The sequence below is a fragment of the Mastomys coucha genome, unplaced genomic scaffold, assembly GCF_008632895.1.
Source record: "Mastomys coucha isolate ucsf_1 unplaced genomic scaffold, UCSF_Mcou_1 pScaffold15, whole genome shotgun sequence".
Classification (NCBI taxonomy): domain Eukaryota; kingdom Metazoa; phylum Chordata; class Mammalia; order Rodentia; family Muridae; genus Mastomys; species Mastomys coucha.
In genome coordinates this window covers 41,895,726-41,918,964 of record NW_022196897.1, presented here as the reverse complement: position 1 = coordinate 41,918,964, position 23,239 = coordinate 41,895,726, and the positions used below count along the sequence as shown (strand labels likewise).

General features: G+C 34.8%; 1 protein-coding gene across 4 annotated transcripts in view; it reads right to left on the bottom strand.

The window, feature by feature from the left end:
* Galnt13 (polypeptide N-acetylgalactosaminyltransferase 13) overlaps positions 1-23,239 on the bottom strand; it is a 633,613-nt gene that overhangs the window by 382,684 nt on the left and 227,690 nt on the right. For all 4 annotated transcript variants that reach the window (XM_031370288.1, XM_031370286.1, XM_031370285.1 and 1 more), the window contains exon 4: positions 971-1,139. In XM_031370288.1, the coding sequence (XP_031226148.1) occupies positions 971-1,139 (169 nt within the window). The remainder of the gene's footprint in view (positions 1-970; positions 1,140-23,239) is intronic.

Below are 23,239 nucleotides of genomic sequence, written 5' to 3'. Positions count from 1 at the left end.
AAAAAAAAAAAAAAAAGAATACACAAACAGTACATATAACATCATTATCACACCCTTTCAATTAAGCAGTCTATTAGTGAAAAATGTTACTTCCATTAATAATGTCATTACATGAACAATATGATTGTGTAGCAAAAAATAAAAATTAAATTAAAAAGAACCACTGTCTATTTACAAGGAATTGTGAACTGCCATATACATGGAAATGTGACAACTTTCTAAAATCTCAGAATATATCTTTTGTGACTGCTGAGAATGTTTTACAAAGATTGTGGGGGTGGTAAAACCAGCAGTAAATACTCTGATTTTTATTACATATATTTAAATTATGTTTTCATATTAGAGCATCTTACAGTAAATCACATCGTGATGAAATTTTCAACATAATTTATTACAAAGTTTTACTTCTAAGGGAATATAACTTCTATTGTGGATAACTGAATAAGCAATTAAAATAACAGTATAAATTTCTAAAGTGATAATAAATATTTCATATGGTGTGGGGAATAATATGCAGGTTATCAAAAATACTAGACAAGTGCATTACAACCAACTATAACTATGCCCAGTAGTAATAACTTTAAAGGGTCAAATAAGTATGCAATAAATTTGCTAATTTTGTTCTGGTATGTAATTTTCCCAAATGAAGTATTTGATGTATTCTAAGAAGGGTTATATGCAAATAATTAATAAAATATCATGTTGGTATTCAGAAAGATAGAATAAAATAAAGATTGCCTTATGGATAAAAACCTATTAGGTCTTCAGAATTTTCAATGCGTTTTCTAGTATGTATTTGGATTATCTGAAAAGAAATATTTCATATTTCTCAGCATATATAACTAGAGTCAGTTATTGTATTTCATAGGCTGCCAGAACCAGTTTGGTATAAAATTCATATACTCAGAAGAGAAATTGTAAAACATGGAGTTTAATAAATCACAAGGTTTCACTGCACAAGCAAACTTACCCTTCTAATCTCACATCCGGCAGACTCCGGTTAAGGGCAATCAAGTCACTGGCCATGAGGTTAAACTGATTGATTTTAAACAACTCTTTCATTTTCTCTTGGTCATCTTTTGGAATGAGCACAGCCTTTCCCATTTCTCCTGGGCCTTCTTGGTTTCTTGAAATAACAGCTGCAAGAAAAATAGAGGTATAAACATATAGACATAAAATCAAAAGAATAAGTTCAGATCCCTAAAAAAACTTCTGTTCTGTATTAATATTTTATTAATATTCTAAATTATCTTTTACAAACTATATGTTAGACAAGGAAACTCTCTGCAATGTTTCAAGTATGAACATAGTAAAATGATCTAATCAGTTACTAATACTTAATAATGAACCAACACAATGAAATAGCACCTGAAGATTTTTGTTAAATTTGTAACAAAATTAACAGAGACAGGTGAACTTGAGGAATAAGTAAACCAAAAAGCCTTTTAAATATATGCCAAGATTAAATTATCTACACAGTCAATTAAAATTTGATGTTTCAATACTCCCTTATAAAAACATATTTACAATAGCAAGGGAAATTGATAATTCTTTGTCGAATCATTTTGAAATGGCTTAAAAATGATTCAAAATGGTGAAATACAATTTAAAGTGTCTAGATATCTAGGTGTTTTATTGAAAACTCTAGATAAATATCATGGCTAGGCAGTTCATTGGCAGAACTAAAGATTTGAGATTACTCTAAAATATTTTGGTCATTTCTTCTAAGTAATCAATATGTTAAACTTCTTTACTCTTCTAAAATGCATATTTCATTTTTATTAGATATTTTCTTTATTTACATTTCAAATGACATCTCCTTTTCCAGTTTCCTCTCCAAAGGGGGAGAAAACTCTGTTCCCTCCCTCCTCCCCCTGCTCACCAACCCACCCTCTCCCACTTCCTGGCCTTAGCATTCCCCTACACTGGGGCATAGAACCTTCACAGAACCAAGGGCCTCTCCTCCCATTGATGACTGACTAGGCCATCCTCTGCTATACATATGCTGCTGGAGTCATAAGTCCCACCATGTGTACTTTTTGGTTGGTGGTGTGTATATAACTACACATACGTAGAAATATATATGATAGATGATAGAGAGATAGATAGATAGATAGATAGATAGATAGATGATTGATAAATTTATAGATGGATAGATAGATGATAGATATAGATGATAGGTAGATATGTTTAAACAACAATAAAGCTGGATTTGAGGTGCTGTTAATGTACCTTTAAGATACTGATCACCATTGATATTATTATACTAAAATAAAGTGGAGCTGATCATGGAAAAAGGAAACTTAATTGAAGATCTTCATCTTCTGCATCTCTCTTCAAATCAATCCCCTAGTCTCATCCCCTGATTTGTAGCACATAACTGGTTGCAGCCTCCCACCCCTAACGTCCCTTTTCGAGTGGATTGCTCAGATATGCCCCTACAAAATTCCTTCCCATTGCTCATTTTTAATACAAGATATCAACTTCAACAGACATTCCCTGGGAACCCACAGGCCACTCCAAACAGGCAATCATGTCACCTACTCACTATACTACACTCTTCTTCCTATAAATCTAATCCTCAAGTTTCATGCTTAACTCTATAGCAGACCAACTCTGATTCCCACATTCTTCATCACCACATCTAGTAAGCCAAGAACATCTACTTCACCAGCTTTCCTCCCCACTTATGCTGTTAATACAAACTCGACTCCAATGGTCATTCCCTGTGATTACACAAGCCAACCTGCCAGAAAGACAAGTAGACCAGTAGGAAAGTTTTACATCTTCTATCTCCCTTCTCTCTTCCAAATCTAATCACCCACTTTCATGTTCAGCTCTTTAGCAGATTACATACTGTGCCCTCTCCTCATTCTGCCACCCCATTCTCTGGGGTTAAGCCAATCCTACTGGAATGGCTTGTTTTTTTCCCCACCTGTGGACCCCTTAGCTTCCCCCAGCCCATCCACATTTTTTTTTTTTTGGTTTTTTGAGACAGGATTTCTCTGTGTATCTATGGCTGTCCTAGAACTCACTCTGTAGACCAGGTTGGCCTTGAACTCAGAGATCCACCTGCCTCTGCCTCCTAAGTGCTAGGATTAAAGGTGTGTGCCACCACTGCCTGGCCCATCCACATTCTTAAATATTAGCCCTCAATATCTAGAAATTTATTTTATCCAGGACCCCAAATGGCCACATCATTCAAAATCCCTCTAGAAAACACACAGCAACCACAAGCTCTTATACACTAGAGAAAGCAACAGAAACAAAAAAAACAAAGAACTGAACAAGGACAGACCAAATATCAGCACTTAGAATCACAGTCTCCCCATATACAAATGCCTAGATTCTAGCATCATACAACAGACAGGACAATATATCCCATAAGAGCACAGCAACCATATTATAGTACAGGCTCTCAGGATTAAAGCATAGGAAAAGCAGAAGACAAAGTTCTTAAAATAGTTTTCATACTATAATAGATATTCTTAAGAGGAAATTAGTAAATCTCTTAAAGAGAAATCTAAGAAAACATAACCAGTTCAATGAAATAAATAAAATAGTTCAAGGTTTGTAAAAAGAAATAGAATTGATAAAGAAAACCCAAATTGTGGGAAATCTGGAAATGAAAGTTTTAGGAACACAAACATGAATCTCAGGATCCAGCCACACCACCAGAATACAAAAGGTGAAAGAAAGAATCTCAGACATTGGAGACACAACAGAAGAAACACATATATAGGAATAAAAAGAAAAAGGTAAATCTGAAAACATCCTGCCACAAAACATCCAGAAAATCTGAGACCCTATGGAAGACCAAATCTTAGAATAGGAATAGAGGTATGAGAAAGAAACCTAAGCTGGAGGCACAGAAAATATTTTTTTAAAAAAGTCACAGAAAGAAATTTCCTAACTTAAAGAAGATGCCTATCAAGGTACAAGAAGTGTACAGAACCAAACAGATTTGACTGGAAGGGAAGGCCCCTCAATATATGATAATCAAAATACTAATGATGAAATCAAAGAATGTTAAAAGCTGCAAGGGGAAATAGACAAGTAACATACAAAAGGAGACCCATTAGATTGACATCTGACTTCTCATTGGTGACTCAAAAAGCTGGTAGTGCCTGGATAGATGTTCTAAAGACTCTAACAGACCACAAATATAGGTTAACACAAAGTAAGTCACCATGGAATCAAGATAACTGAAACAACGCCCTTCATCCTGTCTGACAACTGCTGATTAAAGCTGTATTTCTTTCCCTCAACAGAACGTTTTCAATGATTATTTGGGAGTTTCACATAATGCACTCTGATTATATTCACTTCTGAGTCTTCCTCACATGTCCATCCTGCTCCTTTTTCAGAAAGAAATGAAAAGAAACATACAATTTCTAATTTGTGTTGCTCATATACTCACTGGAGCTTGGTCAAACTCCTTGTGACCAGGACCCTCGGAGCTCCCAGGGTCTCAACCACCAACCAAGGACTGCACATAGAGGGGTCTGATTGTTCAAGCAGCATGTGTATGGTAGAGGATTGCAAATCGATCATCAATAGGAGGAGAGGACCTCGGCCCTGTGAAGGTTCTGTGCCCCAGTGTAGGGGAATGCCAGGGCTAGAAAGTGGGAGAGGGCGGGGTGGCAGGCATGGGGAGGGGGGAGGCAACAGGGGTTTATTTTTGTTTGTTTTTTTGGTTTTTGGAGGGGAAACTGGGAATGGAGAAATTCACATGTAAATAAAGAAAATATCTAAAAAAAAAAATCTTTTTACCAAAAGATTAACTTATTTTCAAAATTCACTCCATCTAAAATTATGTCACTTTGGATGCCACTGATCTGACACTCCACATCTGTTACAAAAGATAATGCACATCATAGTAATATTTCACATGTGAAGAGTTTGTTTGTTTGTTTGTTGATATTGCTTTGTTTTCTTTTTTCAATCTTTTTTAAGGGATGTAGTTTCTTATTGATAAAGTTATGTGTATTTGTCCAAAAATAAAAAATAAAATAAAATAAAGAAAACCGAGTTGCTCTGCACCTCTAAATTTGTCAGAAACCATCAACTGTGAAGAACATCAGGATACATATCACATTTTTTAAAACTTCTCTTCCATGTCTTTCTCTGTTTATTTCTTTTGGGGTGGGGCAAAGCATGGGAGAGATTTTGTTACAAAAGCCACTGTCTCTCATTCTCAATTGTGAGCCTGCAGTCATTAATAAGAGCCTCGAACACCTTGACACAGGGGAAATTTCCTGAAAAGAACATCAATGGCTTATACTCTAAGATCAACAATAAGCAAATGGGACCTCATAAAATTGCAAAGCTTCTGAAAGGCAAAAAACATTGTCAATAGCACAAAACAGCAACCAATAGATTGGGAGAAGATCTGTACCAACCCTACATCCAATAGAGGGCTGATATCCAATATATACAAAGAACTTAAGAAGTTAGATTCCAGAGAATCAAATAACCCTATTAAAAATGGGGTACACAAATAAATAAAGAATTATAAACTGAGGAAACTAGAATGGTTGAGAAGCACCTAAAGAAATGTTCACCATCCTTAATCATCAAAGAAATCAAAATCAAAACAACCCTGAGATTCCACTTCACACCAATCAGAATAACTAAGATCAAAAACTCAGGTGACAGCAGACACTAGCAAGGATGTGGAGAAAGAGGAACACATATCCATTGTTGGTGGAATTGAAAGCTGGTACCAGTTTGGCAGTTTCTCAGAAAACTGGGCACTGTATTACCTGAGGACCCAGCAATATCCCTCTTGGGCATATACCCAGAAGATTCCCCAACGTATAACAAGGACACATGCTCCACTGTATCCATAGCAGCTTTATTTATAATAGCCAGAAGCTGTAAAGAACCCAGATGTCCTTCAACAGAGGAATGGATACAGAAAATGTGGTACATTTACACAATGGAGTATTACTCAGCTATAAAAAACAATGACCTCATGAAATTCTTAGGCAAATGGATGGAACTAGAAAATATCATCCTGAGTAAGGTAACTCAATTACAAAAGAATATACATGGTATGCACTCAGTGATAAGTGGATATTAGCCCAAAAGCTTGGAGCTCAAGAAGAAGGAAGAACAATGTATGGATGCTTCTGTCCTTCTTAGAAGGGGTACAAAATAGTCACAGGAGCAAACACATCGACAAATTGTGCAGCAGAGACTGAAGGAGAGGTCACTCAGAGACTGCCCTACATGGGAATCTATCCCATATATGCTTACCAAAACCAGATACTACTGTGGATGCCAAGAAATGCTTGTTGACAGGAGACTGTCTCCTGAGAGGCTCTGCTAGAGCCTGACAAATAGAGAAAGGACTGAAGGAGCTGAAGGGGTTTACAACCCCATAGGAAGAACAACAATATCAACCAACCAGACACACCCCCCAGAGCTCTCAGAGACTAAACCACAAACCAATGAGTAAAAATGGAGGGACTCATGGATCCAGAGGCATATGTAGCAAAGGATAGCCTTGTTGGGCATCAATGGAAGAGAAACCCTTTATCCTGTAAAGTCTAGATGCCCCAGTGTAGGGGAATGCCAGGGGTGTGGGAAGCAAGAGTTGGTAGGTGGGTGGAGGAACACCCTCATAGAACCAGGGGGAGGAGTGATAGGATAGGGGGATTCTAGCAAAAACTTGGAAAGAGGATAGTATTTGAAATGTAAGTAAAGAAATATCTAATAAAAAGTATTGCAAAAGAAGCTTCTTTGCCCTTTACAGTCACGGGCAGCACAGACCATGGACTTTCCTATGGTTTCTGGTGTCAGCACAGATCCAGAATCTTATTGTGGTCTCTGGTGGCAGTGCAAAGTATGGATATCAACATGGTCATAGGCCACAGTACTGACTCCAAAACGCCATCAAGGCCCTCCCTTTCATTGCAGGCCATTAAGAAGGCCTCCAGCAAACTGTTTTCAGGCAACAGCACACAACAAAGGCAGCCTTCAGTGGTAACATAGACCAGGAACATCAACATGGCTGCCTAAGTTAACACAGCTCATGAGCATCCAGATGGTCATCAGTGGTAACACAGGGCCAAAGGCCCTGGTTTTATCAGGACCACAGACATAAACTTGGCCCTAAGGAATTAGGACACGGTCTCAGACCCCAGCATAGGCCATGCACATCAACATGACCCCCAACCAAGACATCAATATAACCTCTAGAGATAGTACAAACCACAGTTGCCTATCTGGCCTCCAGCAGGAGCAGGGATCACAGACATAGAAATGGTCTCCAGCATCAGCACAGACCATGGCCCTCAGGTATTGATAGAGTTTGGGGTGGCAGAACAGACCATGCATGTTAGCTTGACCCTTGCCTTTAACAAGGATCACAGACTTGGCTTGGATTTCGCAGTTGGCCTTTTTCATAGCAGCTTCAGGGTTTAAGGCAAGAGCGAAAGTGAAGACTAGTTTGGTGGTGGCATCTCTCATCCAACACCAATCTCATTATGGTTGCTATGGGTCCTCACCAGTGGCCTGGTATGGGATACCTGGAGCCAGGGGAGTCTGTAGAGAAATGGATACATGTTTCTTTATATGAGTACTCTAAAATATTTAGAAGTGAAAAGAAGATAAAGACAGGCTTGTACACCTTTCTATGGGTGCTGTAGGGATATAGCAGGACAGAGTTTGAATAAGGAAGCCAATAGTAGACCAGTGGCTAAGAAACAGATAGGGAATCTCAGCAAACTTAAGACTTTGAATTAGTGTTGACTCTGTGTCTCTAGTTGTTGATAGAGACGTTTTTCTTAGTACAGTGAGGAAGCCACATTTCTGACAGGCCATTTTAGGACCTCTTTTACTATGTAAAATTTAGTATTAGAGGTCAGAGAGTGTTCCCTGTAAGTGTTGTTTATTAAGTGCCTACAGATCAAAATAATCAATGCGCCAATGTGTTATATTTTGAGGAGATATACTCTGAAACTCTGCACTCCCTATAACTGTGACAAAAATATATTATAGTACAAAAGAATGTCATGGGAAACACAATTTTTTTCATGGTTAAATAATGCATAAGTTTTAGAATGATTCTATGTAGGGAAGGCAAGAGTTCAACTATCGTATCATCTGGTGAGCATCAAGTTAAAGTGTATATTTGTTTTTGTAACATATTTAGAGAAAGGATGGGTTTTCTTTTAGCATTATGTAGTCTGTATTTTCATTTGTGGTTGTAAGGATGTGAGAATCATGTTACAATGTTTAAAAGCAAGAAAATTAAAATAATCATAAACAGTGTCCTTAATCCTAGAACACTAGGCATACATGATTATTTTCCTTAACCATCTCATGTCTTAGAAGAGAAATTACCATCTTATTATTTATCAAAATCTGTATCTCCTCTACAAAGGTAAATGCATTTTTCTTCATCAAAGTTAATAAATTTACTTGATATTTCAAGAGTGTCTTTTATGTGTATGGGAAGACCTACTAGTTGTTGTTTCTCACCATTCAGAAATAAAAAAAAAAAGTAGAAGAACTGTAAGTATAGTGTGGATTCAGCATTTTTTCAACTTCTTTTTCTGGATTGTACCTGAAGGAATGCATGCTGCTAGTGGAGAAAAAAAAGAAATTCTTCTTTAAATAGCATAAATACAGTATGGGAAAGAATTAGCCATTTGGCTATGTGGCTTATTTCTGACACACTATACTTTTAAATAGTAACTATTAGTTTTCTTAACTATTGATTCCTTTCCTTTTCATATCATGAGGCTACCACATACCACAAAATACAATTCTACACAGTCAAAGGAAAAAGTCAAAATGAATTGTCATAAAATATTTATCCTTCCCTCTCCTCTATTAGGCACCATAGTCAACAAGCCAATGCATCAGCACTAGAGAGAAGGCAACGAAATCTCCTCTCTAGTTTCTCTGTGATTGTTGTATATATGGACAGAAACGCTCTCATTGAAAGACTGGTTTAGATTACAAAAAGTAATTAATATATGTATCACATGTTATCTTCTGCTCACTCAATGGAAAATCATTAAAAACTACTAATACTTAATTCAACATTATCTAAATGCCCTAAAATTATCATAAGTGCATAATTATTTTACAAGCATTTTTTATTTTTTGAGCATTGTCATTTTATTTAACACAGAAACTACTTTTAGGATAGGAAGAAAACTGATTTGATCTGCACAGTCTCATAAAGGACAAACAAAATATAAGGAAAGTAATTTTAGCAATATATCATATTAATCACCACATATTAATAGCATTATTTGTTTTTGCAGCTTGTATTATGTTCATCTTTTTACTTTGTTCAGAAGTCTATAACAAATGGTGACTTTTGGAGGACAGATGGACTTTATTCCCAGAAGATAGTGTGCAGTGAAATATATTAATTTTGTCTTAAGTTAGTAGTTTTATTCTGTGAAAGGACTCATAAATATATAATACATATTGATGAGCAAAATATTAAACAAAAAGCAACATATTATCACATATGTTATACTTTCAAAATATGGTCTTAAAAATTGTCACATCAAAACCAGCATTGTCAAATCTACTGTTTGCAGTTTCAGTGCTTTGGAAATATTTATTCTCTTTAACAAGGCAATGCTTCATTCATATCCATAACTAACAATATGAGAGTTATGATAAATTATAAAATTTAACTTTAGTCATTCTCACAGATATGCATGCACAATCTATCAGTAATATATCAATTTTCCAAAGCCAGTAGTTTTTGTCTTATCTTTCATAAATCCGTTTTCAGTGGAATCAGAATGAGCACATCAAATGGCTATTGTGTCATATCTCTGCCATGAGGAATAATTTATATTCAGCTTATTTATTTATCCTAAAGGACCCAAGTTTATCAACAGAAACACTTGCTAAATTGAGGCCAGTTAATATTAACTTGTTTGTCCTATGTATCATAGATACAATACTTTGGCCCTTTCATTCATATTATATTTAATGTGTATATTTAAGATCTGAGAGTAACAACCCACAGTATGATATACTGTTATGATAAAGGCTTTGATATGAAGGATACTCAAGGTATCCTGGACCTTCTGCTCATCTGGACACATCACTATTTCACACCTAACATTCTCCTAAATCATAAAATGTGTTTTCTCTAAACGTTTACCATTCATTTAAAGGGAAGACCCCATGGAAAAGTACAAAATATAGTAGATTATATTACACACACAATAGTTTAGAGATTAAGTCTGTACAATGCCACTGTCTATTTGTTGGGAGTGCTCACATCTCATAAAATGCCACTGCTCTTTTCTAATAGTACCTATTGTACCTTCAAAGTTCAGTAATGATTTGGTAATCCATTTCAAACATAAATTCTTTTGAGAAAATGGATATCTTCTCACAGATTTATCTTCTCAGGCTATTAAAACAATAAGTATACCTACAGATGAGTTTATCTGCACACACGCAAAAGTAATATTTCATTCACCAATTTATATTTACATACCAAAAATATTAAATAGGTCAGGAAAATAGTACCATCTTTAAAATTGTACTACAGAAATGTTTCATGATATGGGAAAGCTTAGTATCTGTACTAAATAGTACCAGAAAACAATGTTATAAAATAAGCTTATTTTGTAGAAAAGATTCAAATAATGTAATATCAGCTATTTACTTACAAATATTGCAAGAGTAAAAGTAAATATCATTTGCACTTTACAGTGGCAACCACAGAGTGATGTTGGGATATATTCACATCATGGAGAGCTGAATAAAATTGGGGACTTGCAAAGGTCTTAAATTATGTATCATAACAAGAAGTGAATATTTCAAAATTAGGTTTTTTTTAATTTTTTTAGAAGTTATAAGTTAATTACATTTGTGCCTTCTCTTTCTTCCCTCCAGTTCTTCCTCTAAATAGTGGCCTTTTGAACCAGTAATTGTTATTGCACACACATACACACAGACACACACAGACACACACAGACACACACGCAAGCACACCCAGACGCACACACACACAAATAAATGTTCAATTCATATAATGTTATTTGTCTCTATGTTTGCAAGGCTGACCTTGACACTGGATAACCAATTGGCTTGTTTTGTGAAAGACTACTTCTGTCTCCAGCTATCCTAAGTGGCCTCTAGTTCTTTATGTAGTATAGAGGCCTTATGTGCTTTTCTCAGTCCACTTTAGTACATCCACTGGTTTAATCATTGTTAATCTCACTTTTGGGTGGCTGTGACCATGAGACTTTATGGGTATACCTTGTTATAGGAAATTTCTCCACAGGAAATCATTTACAAATCATAGACCAAATAATCAGAAGATGGACATATATAAGCAGTGTCCTTCCTGTATTGTTTTTAGGGAAAGGATCTTTTGTGGAATAAAACTCTATTTTTCCAATTATAATCATCCTTACAAAGCATTCCACACATCCCTTAATGTCACACCACTGGCACAGAGGGTGTCTGGCACATGTTACCATCACAAATGTTTCCTGGAATCAATTGGCCAAACTCCTAAGTGTTCACTAATGTAATAAAATAATGATGAAATATGAAATCACTTCCTTCTGCATTAAGAATGAACTTCTGTATTCAAAAGCCCTATTCATGTAATGGTCATAGTAACAGCTATAATTTCAGTTTAAGTTGAAAATCTTCTCATAATTCTACATCCTGTACATAGATAAAAACTAGACAAAGAAACACAAATCATTTGTAGGGAAAACACCAATTTTGATCACAAATGCTTTGAAAAGCATCTTTTATAAGGATATTTCAGGCAGAAGAGTGGTGAGTATTATAGATCTGTGTATAATAATTATTTTTATTTTGAACTACTACTAAGATAGGCCAAAAGTTGCTCTGGTATGATTTATTTACCTAGTAAAAATACTCACTTTCGGCCTAAAAATAGTACTACATTTATGGGTCACATCTAGTAGATATATTTATTTAAATATATTCTTAGTGAGGCATTTATTATATTATCAAGGTGAATAAATTATCAGACCTGACTAATATTTATCATAGGTAAGTTAAGTCAAGTGATATTTGATGGCTTATTATGAGTTCATGTAGGAAATAAAATATATGTGGCAAAAACTTCATTTAAAATGAATATATTGATATTGAATAAAATATGTGAATAAGAAGGATCATGACAATTAAGTGAACCATTTTAAACAGTAAAATTAAAAACTTGCATAGGACAGATATATTAAATATTTATGTTTGGCCCTATTACCTGATTCTCATTGCCTTCAGACTGTTCAGTGTTTTTCATTGTTGATCCCTCTTTTCACATCAGTGTACCACCCCACCTCTGCCTTTGAACTATTATGAGCAAGAGACAGTAAACCTGAGATATCAAGGTTTATGATCCTTTTCTTTTATTTTCCCAACATATCATTTTATTGATTATTTGGGAATTTATCATCTTGCACCCTGATCATCCTCACTTCCCAGTTCTTCCATGTCCACACTCCAAACTTTATAACTTCTCACAAAAGAAAAAGACACAGAGGGAAAATCCATTTTATGTTTTCTGTGTTGTTTATATACACACTTATACATCTGCTTATACAACCAACATCCATATTCTCTTTAGCATCAGCATGTTCAATCTCCCAGTGACCATCCCACTAAGGGAAGCTGAGTCCTTCACCACCCCTGCCAGAGCCAGAAGTTGTGAAAAGATACACACTTCAGCATCCTCATCACAATTTTTAAAAGTTTGATTCAATGGCTTCCTTTTTAGGCTGTTACTTTTGGAAGGGAATAGGGTGGAGGTAAGGGATGTCACAGAACCTTTCTATGTTCCCTTTTCTCAACTATGCATCCTAAGTTGTTGATATCAATGCATAGATAGATTTCTTATACTTTACAGTAAGTGGGATCATGGATCTTGGGCTTCAACATGGCATTTGGCAACAGCACAGACAACCAACATCCATATTCTCTTTAGCATCAGCATTGTGCCAAGGACTTCCACTTGGTCTCCAATGGCAGCATGGCCCACAGCCACAAACATGGCACTTTGCCAAAGCACCAGCCATGGAAGGTCCTTAATTTCGTTCTGCATGGTACCCCAAACTTGGACTTTGGATTCATGAACCAGGTTGAAATTATTAAAGACTACAAGAAAATTTTAATTTGGACTGAATTTATTTTGTATTATAAAATGTCTCTTAGCATATGGAGACAATGAATGGACATTTATTTCTTAAAACTGATGACTCTGGGTGTCAAATACACAAATTTCAATAGCTCATATTGGTTTTTGATTTAATGGGATTAAAGAGTCACATAGATGACAAGGTTCTGAAAATGTCTATGAATGTTCATTAAGTTAAGTGAGGTGGATTTAAACCAAAGTTACCTTCAGTGATTACAGGGCTTAAATCTTGGGCTGAGTCAAAGAAGGAGAATCAGAACTAAACAAAAGCATTTACTGGATTTTGTTCCCTGGTTGCAAGTGCAACGTGACCAGATATTCCCCAGTCCTGTTTTCATGATTGTCCATCTCTTATTCAGTAAATCCTGGAACTATGAGTCAGAATAAACTCTTCCTTGACCTGCTTATGTTCAATTTACATCATTTTTTTTCAAAACAGGGAGATAAATAACTAATCATGTCGCTAGTGTAAAACCATTCTTCTGTACTGTGTTCTGTTTACACCTTTGTAAACATCACACTGTTGACACTTAGTTGTTTTAATTATATTGTTATTTTCCTAATAATGATAGATTTTTAAAGGGCATTAGGGACCTGTAATGAATTCCCCACTTAAATGGCAAATGCTAGTTAAATCCTTCTAGTAAAAATCCATTATTATTTCTTTCTGGATTGGATTCCATCTTAAGTCTATATATAGTTTCTTAACTTAGAAACTTCTATTTTCTTTGGAAAGTTATGTCAAATGATGTTTTCCTGGGGCATACATATGAAATGATGTCTTGGTAAAGCAGAGAGATAGGTGAAATAATGTTTTCCTGAAGCAGACACATATGAAAGGATTTTTTAATATAGCAAATATGTAAAAGGACCTGTGATGAAGGAGTATAAATATGACCCTGCAGACAGTGGGAGATGAGCACTGAGTTTTGGCTTAGTTTGCTCCACCAACTATTCTTCCCTAACAATATGCCTGTAATGGTTCACCTTTCATAGTGTTGTTGAGCTCCACTAGTGGTAACTCTGTCATTGACGAAAACTCACCAAGAACTGCTTGTGGGGTTCCTGCAGCATCTTGCCACTTTTGTGGCCTCAACTCAGACCAGTTGTCATGACTTGGTGGTTCTTTGGGATTGAACTACAGCTGCTGGTTCATGTCTGTTATCTGCCTGCCTAGAGGTCTGGTCTGCAGCTGCTGAATTGTATTTGGTGTTTGCTGCTGGACTGAACAGCTGCCAAAGAAGATCGAGCTTGCTCCCAAAAAACCATTGCTAAGGAGGTCCACTTTCCCTGTGTCCTAATACCTTTTCTCTTCTACTACTCTTCTGAGTAGTGGGCTAGAGGAAAGGTTGAATTTACTAACACTAGGTTGCAAAAATTTATGCCTACACTTACTTAATGCTTTCAAATTTTTACTTTGGTTTTGTTATTTGATTAATTAAATTACCTATATATAGAACTATGCTTATACCCAGATAAATGATATATGGTTATTTCTAAACCAAAGGTAGAAAATTTAAAGGAAAGTTAAAAATTTTTAATGTTTACTTTTTCTATTGGGGGATTAGCTTCAGTTCAAGAAATCAATGAAAAAGGGGATAATTTTACAACTATATTTCATTGGTTGTTGTATGTGCCATTATATTTTATCACTTCTTGATGTTAGTCTGGGATTGGATTTTTACATTAATCTTTGTAGCTCGACATGAAGAATAGGATTTCTATGTTCTACAATATAGGTACAGTGTACATTTAAGAGATTACTATCTTTCCTATCAATCTTACTTACCCCCTTCTGTAGATTGTATTATTTAAGCTATTGTCTGTATGAGCAGGGTATAGTGGTGTGTAGTCATGAGTGAAATGAAAACAACAACAACAACAAAAAAATAGAAGGGTGACTTGAGATGGTGGGATGCATAAAAAAGAATTATGAATGACCTCTTTGGTAATTTTATTATCACTATCCATCAAAATTGGAATATAGTCTTTGAAGTAAGGCAGAAATCTTTCAAGAAAAAAAATACCAAAGTTAATCAATGTTTGGAAGATTTTCAGTACAGAATTACCAGACATAGTTGTGAGAAAGCTCTCCCACATCTCATTAGTAACTTCAGAAACAAAATTTTTATAAATTTGTTATTTTAAAAGTCAAAAATATCTTGATTTCCATCTATTTTGGTTTCCTTCTTTCTTTAGTTTTCAAAGTTTTTTTTAAAAGTCTTTGCATAATTTCAAATTTTCAAAATAAACTCTGGGAAGTCTGTTACACAGATACTGTAAGGAGATATGTAGCTTATTTAAACATATTTTACATAGGATTTTTTTTCTGGTGTATATTCTAGCTGCTAACTTTAGAGATGAGATATCAAATCACCCCACCATCCAACCTAACATATATGTTCTGAGTATTTCAACTGTTAATTGGTCATCCCTATAAACCAGCTGCCTTTCTGGTATGTACTCTGTGTTATAAATCTTACCAGTTGTAATAAATTTATATAGTTTTCTGCTTTCCCAGCCCATAGACATTTTCTATTAGATAATGCTAATAAAAAGAACCAGGATAAATAAAATCAATGCTCTGTAATAAAACAACATTATTTAATGGTCAAAAGAATTAAATAGAATGAGATATACTGAAGAATGCAAACATACCATAAAGTTTTAATAGTGAGTCATGTATCCCCCTATCTTCCTTAAGGACCTGAATCTAAGTGATTAACCATTATGATCACACAGGGTCTAAGTCAACATACTCATCTCATAAAGATCCCAGGATATATGCTAATTTGAAAATCCAAGTGTCTTTGGAAGAGTCAGATTCCTGCCCCGGAAGTAGATAGACTAAATGCAGATGGTTACCTTAGTCTCCACCTCTTCAATTCTAATCCCACAGACTCATCCCCACTGCATAGCAGACCACTTATGGCTATTGCTTCTTTGCTCCCAAGGCCAATGAGTCACTTGGACCTTCTTCCACAAACTTCTTTTCTTAACTTTGTCACTTTTTCCCAGACCCAACACTATCAGGCATTCTGTAAAAGCACAGAGACCACACTGTACCTGGGAGTGCCAACAACCAGCTGTCTAGAGAAACAGGGAGGCTACAATGAGGCTCCCTACCTTCACATCCCACCTCTAGCTCCCCCTTTTGAAAACCAGTCTTCCAGTTTCACCCACAGTTGCTTAGCAGACTACCTCTTCAGACTCTCTCTCTTTCTGCTCCTATCTCCAGAGGATCCATGCAGATCGTCTCCTCCATTTTCTTCAAATGATTTTCTTCAATCACTTCTTTGTCTCAGCACAACAGGCATTACCTGGGAATACAGCAAGCAAGCCTACCAGAGTAGCAAGTAGGCCAGCAAAGCGGATAAACTAGCTTGAGATCTTCATTCTCCCTTCATTCCTCTAAATCTAACTTCCCAGTCTTATCATGAGCCCTACCAATTGGGCCCACGCTCTAATTATCTGCCTCTATTCCCAGGAGACTAAATAGATACTGAGAGAATGTCCTGTTTCCCTCCTTTATGTGTATTGTTTCAACCTAGCCTTCCCATCTCCCCAGGACACTATCCCAAAGAGTCATTGCCTAACACCTGGAAACACATTTAACCCAGAATCTTGAATCCTCACCTAGCAAGATCTCAGGGGAACTGCCTATCGGACAATATACAACCACCACATCCTCCTAAGAGCCAGACAAGATACCAGAATCCAAGAAACAAAAGACCCACCCAATAAAGACAAGACCAGATATCAGCACCTATAATACAATCTTTCCAAACCCTGATATCTACACACTAGCATAAAAATACAATAACAGCCAGGAAAATATGTCTTCACTAGAGCTCACAAACCCTATCATGGTAGGCCCTGAGAATAGCAACATACCAGAATCACAAGACAAAGAGCTAAAAATACCCATTATAAATATGATAGAGGTCCTTAAAGAAGGGATGAATAAACCTCCTAAAGAATTATATGAAGACACAAACAATGGGAGAAAAAAAACAAAGAATTCAATACCTGAAATTGCAAATCCATATCTGTTTCTTGTGACCTTTTTGGGCTTTTTCTTGATTGTTTGTTTGTCTGTTTTTTCTATTGAATGTGCTATTTTTGTTTTTGCTTATTATATTTTATTATCTTTTACAAGCTTGTTTCTTTTCTTTTCTTTTTCTTTTTTGCATCTTCCTTGGTTTTTTTATTAGATATTTTCTTTATTTACATGTCATATGATATCTCCTTTCTCAGTTACCCCTCCGAAAAAAATAAAAAATAAAATAAAATAAAATAAAATAAAAACAAACAAAACAAAACAAAAAAACCCTGTTCCCTCCCCTCTTCCCCTGCTCACCAAACTACCCTCTCCTGCTTCCTGGCCCTGGCACTCCCCTGTACTGAGGCATAGAACCTTCACAGGACCAAGGGCCTCTCCTCGCATTGATGACCTACAAGGCCACCCTGTGCTACATATGCTGTTGAAGCCATTAGTCCCACCATGTGTACTCTTTGGTTGCTGGTTTAGTCCCTGGGAGTACTGAGGGTACAAGTTAGTTCATATTGTTGTTTTCTAAGGAGAGATAGAAAGTGATTTGAGGTGGAGCTAAGAGGAGTAGAAGGGTGGAAAACCATAATTTAGATGTATTATTTGAAAAAGAAAAACTGATTTTCAGTAATGTTTAAAATGTGATTGCAAAAGTTAACATAATAGGCAAAAATGGGTAAAATTTATCATCTAATGCCTCTCTATAGTTTAGCTCATCCCATCAACACAGAGTGTTGTTAAATACACTGTGGCACTGAGCATCTATAATTCATTTCTATGAGGAAGTTTTGCATATCTCATATGAGGGATATATTGTAGATATTTATTCATATTGAAAGCTGTATACTAAAGTAGAAATCTGATATAAAATGCACTATATTTAATCTTGAGAATCAGCAAAATAATCTGCTCTAATTTCTGTATTGTCCTCTTTAAAACCCTTAATATGTTCTTTCATATACAAGCAGCATATGTGCATTTACATTTCTTAAAATATAAATATATGTAATATACACTGAACCTTAATTTTCAGTTATAATGCCTAAATTACCTTCATTGCTACTGCTTTTTAATAATATTTCATGACTCAGCTTCACCTTTTCATAGCAATTTATAGAAGTACTTGATTTTCTTTACATGTACAGCTAGTTTAAATCTTGTACTAGCTGTAATAAAATCAATTTAAATTTGTTATTAGGTACTCTGATACTGAAATAAATATTCAAGGTAACTATAAAGCTTTTGTAGAATGTTTCCTAAAAAATTATTTTGGCTAGAAGAAAAAAAACCACAGTTACTTCTGGCATACTTGACTTCAATATTTAGTAATCTACTGAGATTTCAACAGAAAAATACTAGCAGTAACTTTAGAAAATTGTTTTATAATTCTTTTACATTGTAAGTTAATGTCACTCAATATGTAATTTTAGTGCAGTTTAAGGTTAATAGCTTTTTATTCTTACTATTGGGCAGGAACAAATATAATATATATCATTATAATGTTTAAATTTCCACTTATTCTCTAGTTAGTTCCATGTTAATCTTACTTGATTATTTATTTTTATTGAAGGCTTTAAAACTTAACAAAATACTTTAGTGGTCTCAAAATTGCATTTATGTGAAGTGGCCATTAATATTATTTATCAATCAAATGTTAATTCATATTCAAGTACGCCAGATCAAACCTTTAGCTTTCCTCCAGATACAGGTCTTCTGTAGAAGATAGTCTTCTATACTGTCTGTTTACCAGGTTTCATTTTTTCTGTGTACTGTACAATTTTGTGCATGCTCATATGAGAAACCAAATTGATGGAAACAATCAAATTGGTTAATAACATGCATCATATATTAAAGATTGCATTGTATTCTTCAAAACCCAGAAAATTTCATAACTTGTCAGAAATATACAATCACAGTATCTCTATACTGGCTGTTTAGGCATCATTAATTTATGGGCAACATATGAAACTTTTGAATAGGAAATATTTTGGATTCTGTACTTCTTTTTTTAATTTTTTATTAAACTTATAAAATTTATTTTAAAATATACAACTCAATATTGACATGTTTTAAGTCATCAAAATAATTTATAATAGTTAAATGACTCAAAATATACATGATATCCTCTAAAACTAAAAGTTATATGCCCTCAACCAGTTTTTAAAATCTATTTGGAACATTAAACATTATAGAAGTAGAAAAGAAATCTCTTATGAAGTCCTCTATGAAAGTAAAATTGTGACAAGTTCCTGATTAGACAGAAACCGTTCCATTTGCAAGGGAGAATACACAGAGTAACTGTGGCTTTATAGAATGAATTGGGGAGTGTTCCTTCTGTTTCTGTTTTGTGGAATAGTTTTGAAGAGTATTAGTATTAGGTCTTCTTTGAAGGTCTCATAGAATTCTGTACTAAAACAGTCTGGTCCTGGGCCTTTTTTGATTGGGAGACTTTTAATGACTGCTTCTATTTCTTTAGGAGTTATGGGGTTGTTTAGATGGTTTATGTGATCATGATTTAACTTTGGTATTTGGTATCTGTCTAGAAAATTTTCCATTTCACCCAGATTTTCCAATTTTGTTGAATATAAGCTTTTGTAGTAGGACCTGATGATTTTCTTTTAATTTCCTCAGTTTCTTTTGTTATAGCTCCTTTTTCTTATTTTAATTTGGATGCTGTCTCTGAGCCTTCTAGTTAGTATGGCAAAAGGTTTATCTTTCTTGATGATTTTCTATATATATATTGTCCATAGACTCTGCTAAAAATTAGAGTTTGGCAGAAAAACAGTATTGCAAATTAATCTTCAGAATATTGATAATCATTTGTAATAGGTTAAAGGCTAAAAACATCTGGTCTTAGGCAAAGTAGATCAAGAAAATGAGAGTGATAGTTCAGAGAAGTAACTTTTTATTGAGAACTACATTCAAATCAACCGACTCACAAGGTTAAGAGCACATCTTTCCTATTTGGATAACTAACCTTATCTACTCCCCATATTAGGGCTAGGAAACATTGCAAAATGTGTATTGCGGGAGAAGGGAAGTAAAATAGTAAGATCAAGGAATTTGCTATGAGATTATGTTTCCTATTTATGTCAGAAGATACATCCATTAAAATTTTAGCAACATCACTGCCTAACCTTGAGCTAAACAAAGACTCCAACAATAGACTTCGGTATTGGTTACAGTTTTACTGGTATGAACAGACAACATGACCAAGGAAACTCTTATAAGGACAACATTTAATTGGAGCTAGCTTACAGGTTAAGAGGTTCAGTCCATTATCATCAAGGCAGGAACATGGCAGCATCCAGGCCAACATGGTGCAAGAGGAGCTGAGAGTTCTACATTTTTATCTGAAAGCTGTTAGCAGAATATAGGCTTCTAGACAGTTAGGATGAGGGTCTTAAAGCCCCCACCCACAGTGACACACCTCTTCCAACAAGGCCACACCTCTTCCAGCAAGGCTACACTTTCTAATAGTGCCACACCCTGGCCTGAGCATATACAAATCATAACACCATATTAAAATGGATGGAAAAGACTATAAAGCCTCAACCCTACAAAAAGAACTTCCTGCAAATATGGAATGCTGGGATTGAGAGGAATAATCTTTCTCAGTATAGAGCAAACCAATACCAAATTGTTGGCTCTTCAAACATTTATCCTAGCAAGATTATATAGATTAAGCAGGTTGTATACATATATGAATGAACAGCAATTAGTGAAAAAAGACACTATGAATTTGAAAGAGAACAAATGGGAAATTTCTTAGTGAGGAAATGGAAAAAGAGAAATGTGATTACATTAAATCTCAAAAATAAATTTAAAATAAATGAGTTGTCAGTGAAAGTACAAGAGTTTTTACTGTAATTGTTCAGTGACCTTCATTCTTATTGGTCATATTTCATTTTGGTGATAAGAAAAATGAAAATTGGGAAATGGGATGATTGTTAAGCTTAACTGGAAAAGGTTCAAAATTATATATTTCCTCACAGATAGAGTCCAAGTTTCAAAAGATTAGTTAACAGTTTCCCTAAAATTTTCCATATATTCCCATTTGTTTCCCATCTCTTATGAATTATTGAATGTTGCCTTCTCTTTATTCTCTCTAAATCCATATCATATTTTTGTATGCCATGTATCAGTAAAATATTCACATATTTCCTTTCTGACATTTGTGGTAATCTTTTACAAAACAGTTCTAAATCCTTCCTTTATGTACATTATACAATTAAAACTATTTAGATAAAAATACACATTTAGTTCTAATTTGGGGGTATTATAAAGCATCTGAGCTCAGTTCAACAAGTATTCACTGACTCTGACTGGATCCATAAAGATGCTAGAGATGTTAGTAAACACACAGTTAAAAATACTTGAATGAATTAGAGATAACTTCTCATGCTTCTTAGAATATTGTCAATTCCACAGCTGTTTTCAGCTATGCTTACACTTCCATTTGCTCTGATGATATTCTTTCTCCCTAGCAGTACTAGATAATATTCAGGGGTCACTTATTGTTTTGTCCAACAAAACTACATGCAAAATGCTAACACATTATGCAGACAAACTGTTTTGGATTTTTTAAATTTATTTGTTTGGTTTGTTGGTTTGGTTTTCTGAGACAGAATTTCTCTGTGTAATAGAGCCCTGGCTGTCCTGGAACTTGCTCTACATATCCGGCTGGCCAGAGAACCACCTATCTCTGCCTTCTCAGTTTGGGGATTGAAGGCATGGCCAACATACTCAGCTTGTGAACTCATTTAAGCCTTATGACAACCCTAAGAGGTGGGTACATTTTATAATGTCCTAGTCCCAGCCCACTAGAAGACTATACATAGAAACTGAGTATATAAAACACTTCCAAGCTGTCCGTGATCAATACTCAGGAATGTATATTATTTACTGTTATCTGTCTAGAAGCTCTTTAGTAAGAATTAGGAGCAGTGATTTTAATATGACTACATAATTGTGAACTCAATATCTGGCTAAACTCAATTCAGAATTTTGAGTCTAATTCAAATATATCATATACTTACATGTACTTGTAAGTCAATTAAAAGTCATCAAATCTAATTATGCAATTCTCAGAGAATGGCATTTCTCATTTTCTTCAATAATTTAAGTTAATCTCATTGTTTTTTTTTTTTACTTAAAATATATCCCTTTAATACTGGACTAGTAATTCTTCGTGTCAAATTGGAAAAAGAATCACATTAGTTAAGAATAATTAAATATTAACTTCTAGTGAAAGACATAAAGTATTAACAAAATACAGTATATAATTTATTATTCTATAATTCCATGATTCTTTTAGGTATTGATAAATCACAGGAAGTGTATTCAAATATTCCAAAAAGAAAGTGATTTTTCATAATAGTTCAATTATTCCTTTAGGAAACACAAAATTCTATTCAGTATTGAAATTGTCTGCATATCTTTGCTTACACAGAAACTAATATCAGAGAATCAAAGAATGACCTTTACTGCATGAGAACATACAAATCATGTTAATACACAATGACAGAGGTAATGATTCTTATTTTGCAACTACTGTTCTAGGTTGTGAATGCATTCCTCCTACCAGATACCAGAAGAAGTTTCTGGAACTTCTCCTTCCTCTTAAAAGGAACATTTACAAAGGTAAAATAAAATTTCCTAATCTATTATATCTTAGATTATTATAATTTCATAAATTATATTCATCTCTGCTTTACTGCCTAGCCTTTTCCTATGACAGTGAAGTAAATTCTAATTATTCTCCTTTTGGGGAATGAAAGAAGAAAGTGAAATCTGATATATTTCTCATTTTATATATTTATTTTTTGTGGTATTTTAGATCAAACCAGGGTATTTGTTCATGTTAAGAAAATTTTACAGCCAGGCAGTGGTGGTGCATGGCTTTAATCTCAGTACTTGGGAGACAGAGGCAGGCAGATCTTGAGTTCGAGGACAGCCTGGTCTACAGAGTGAATTCCAGGATGGCCAGGTTTAAACAGAAAAACCCTGTCTTA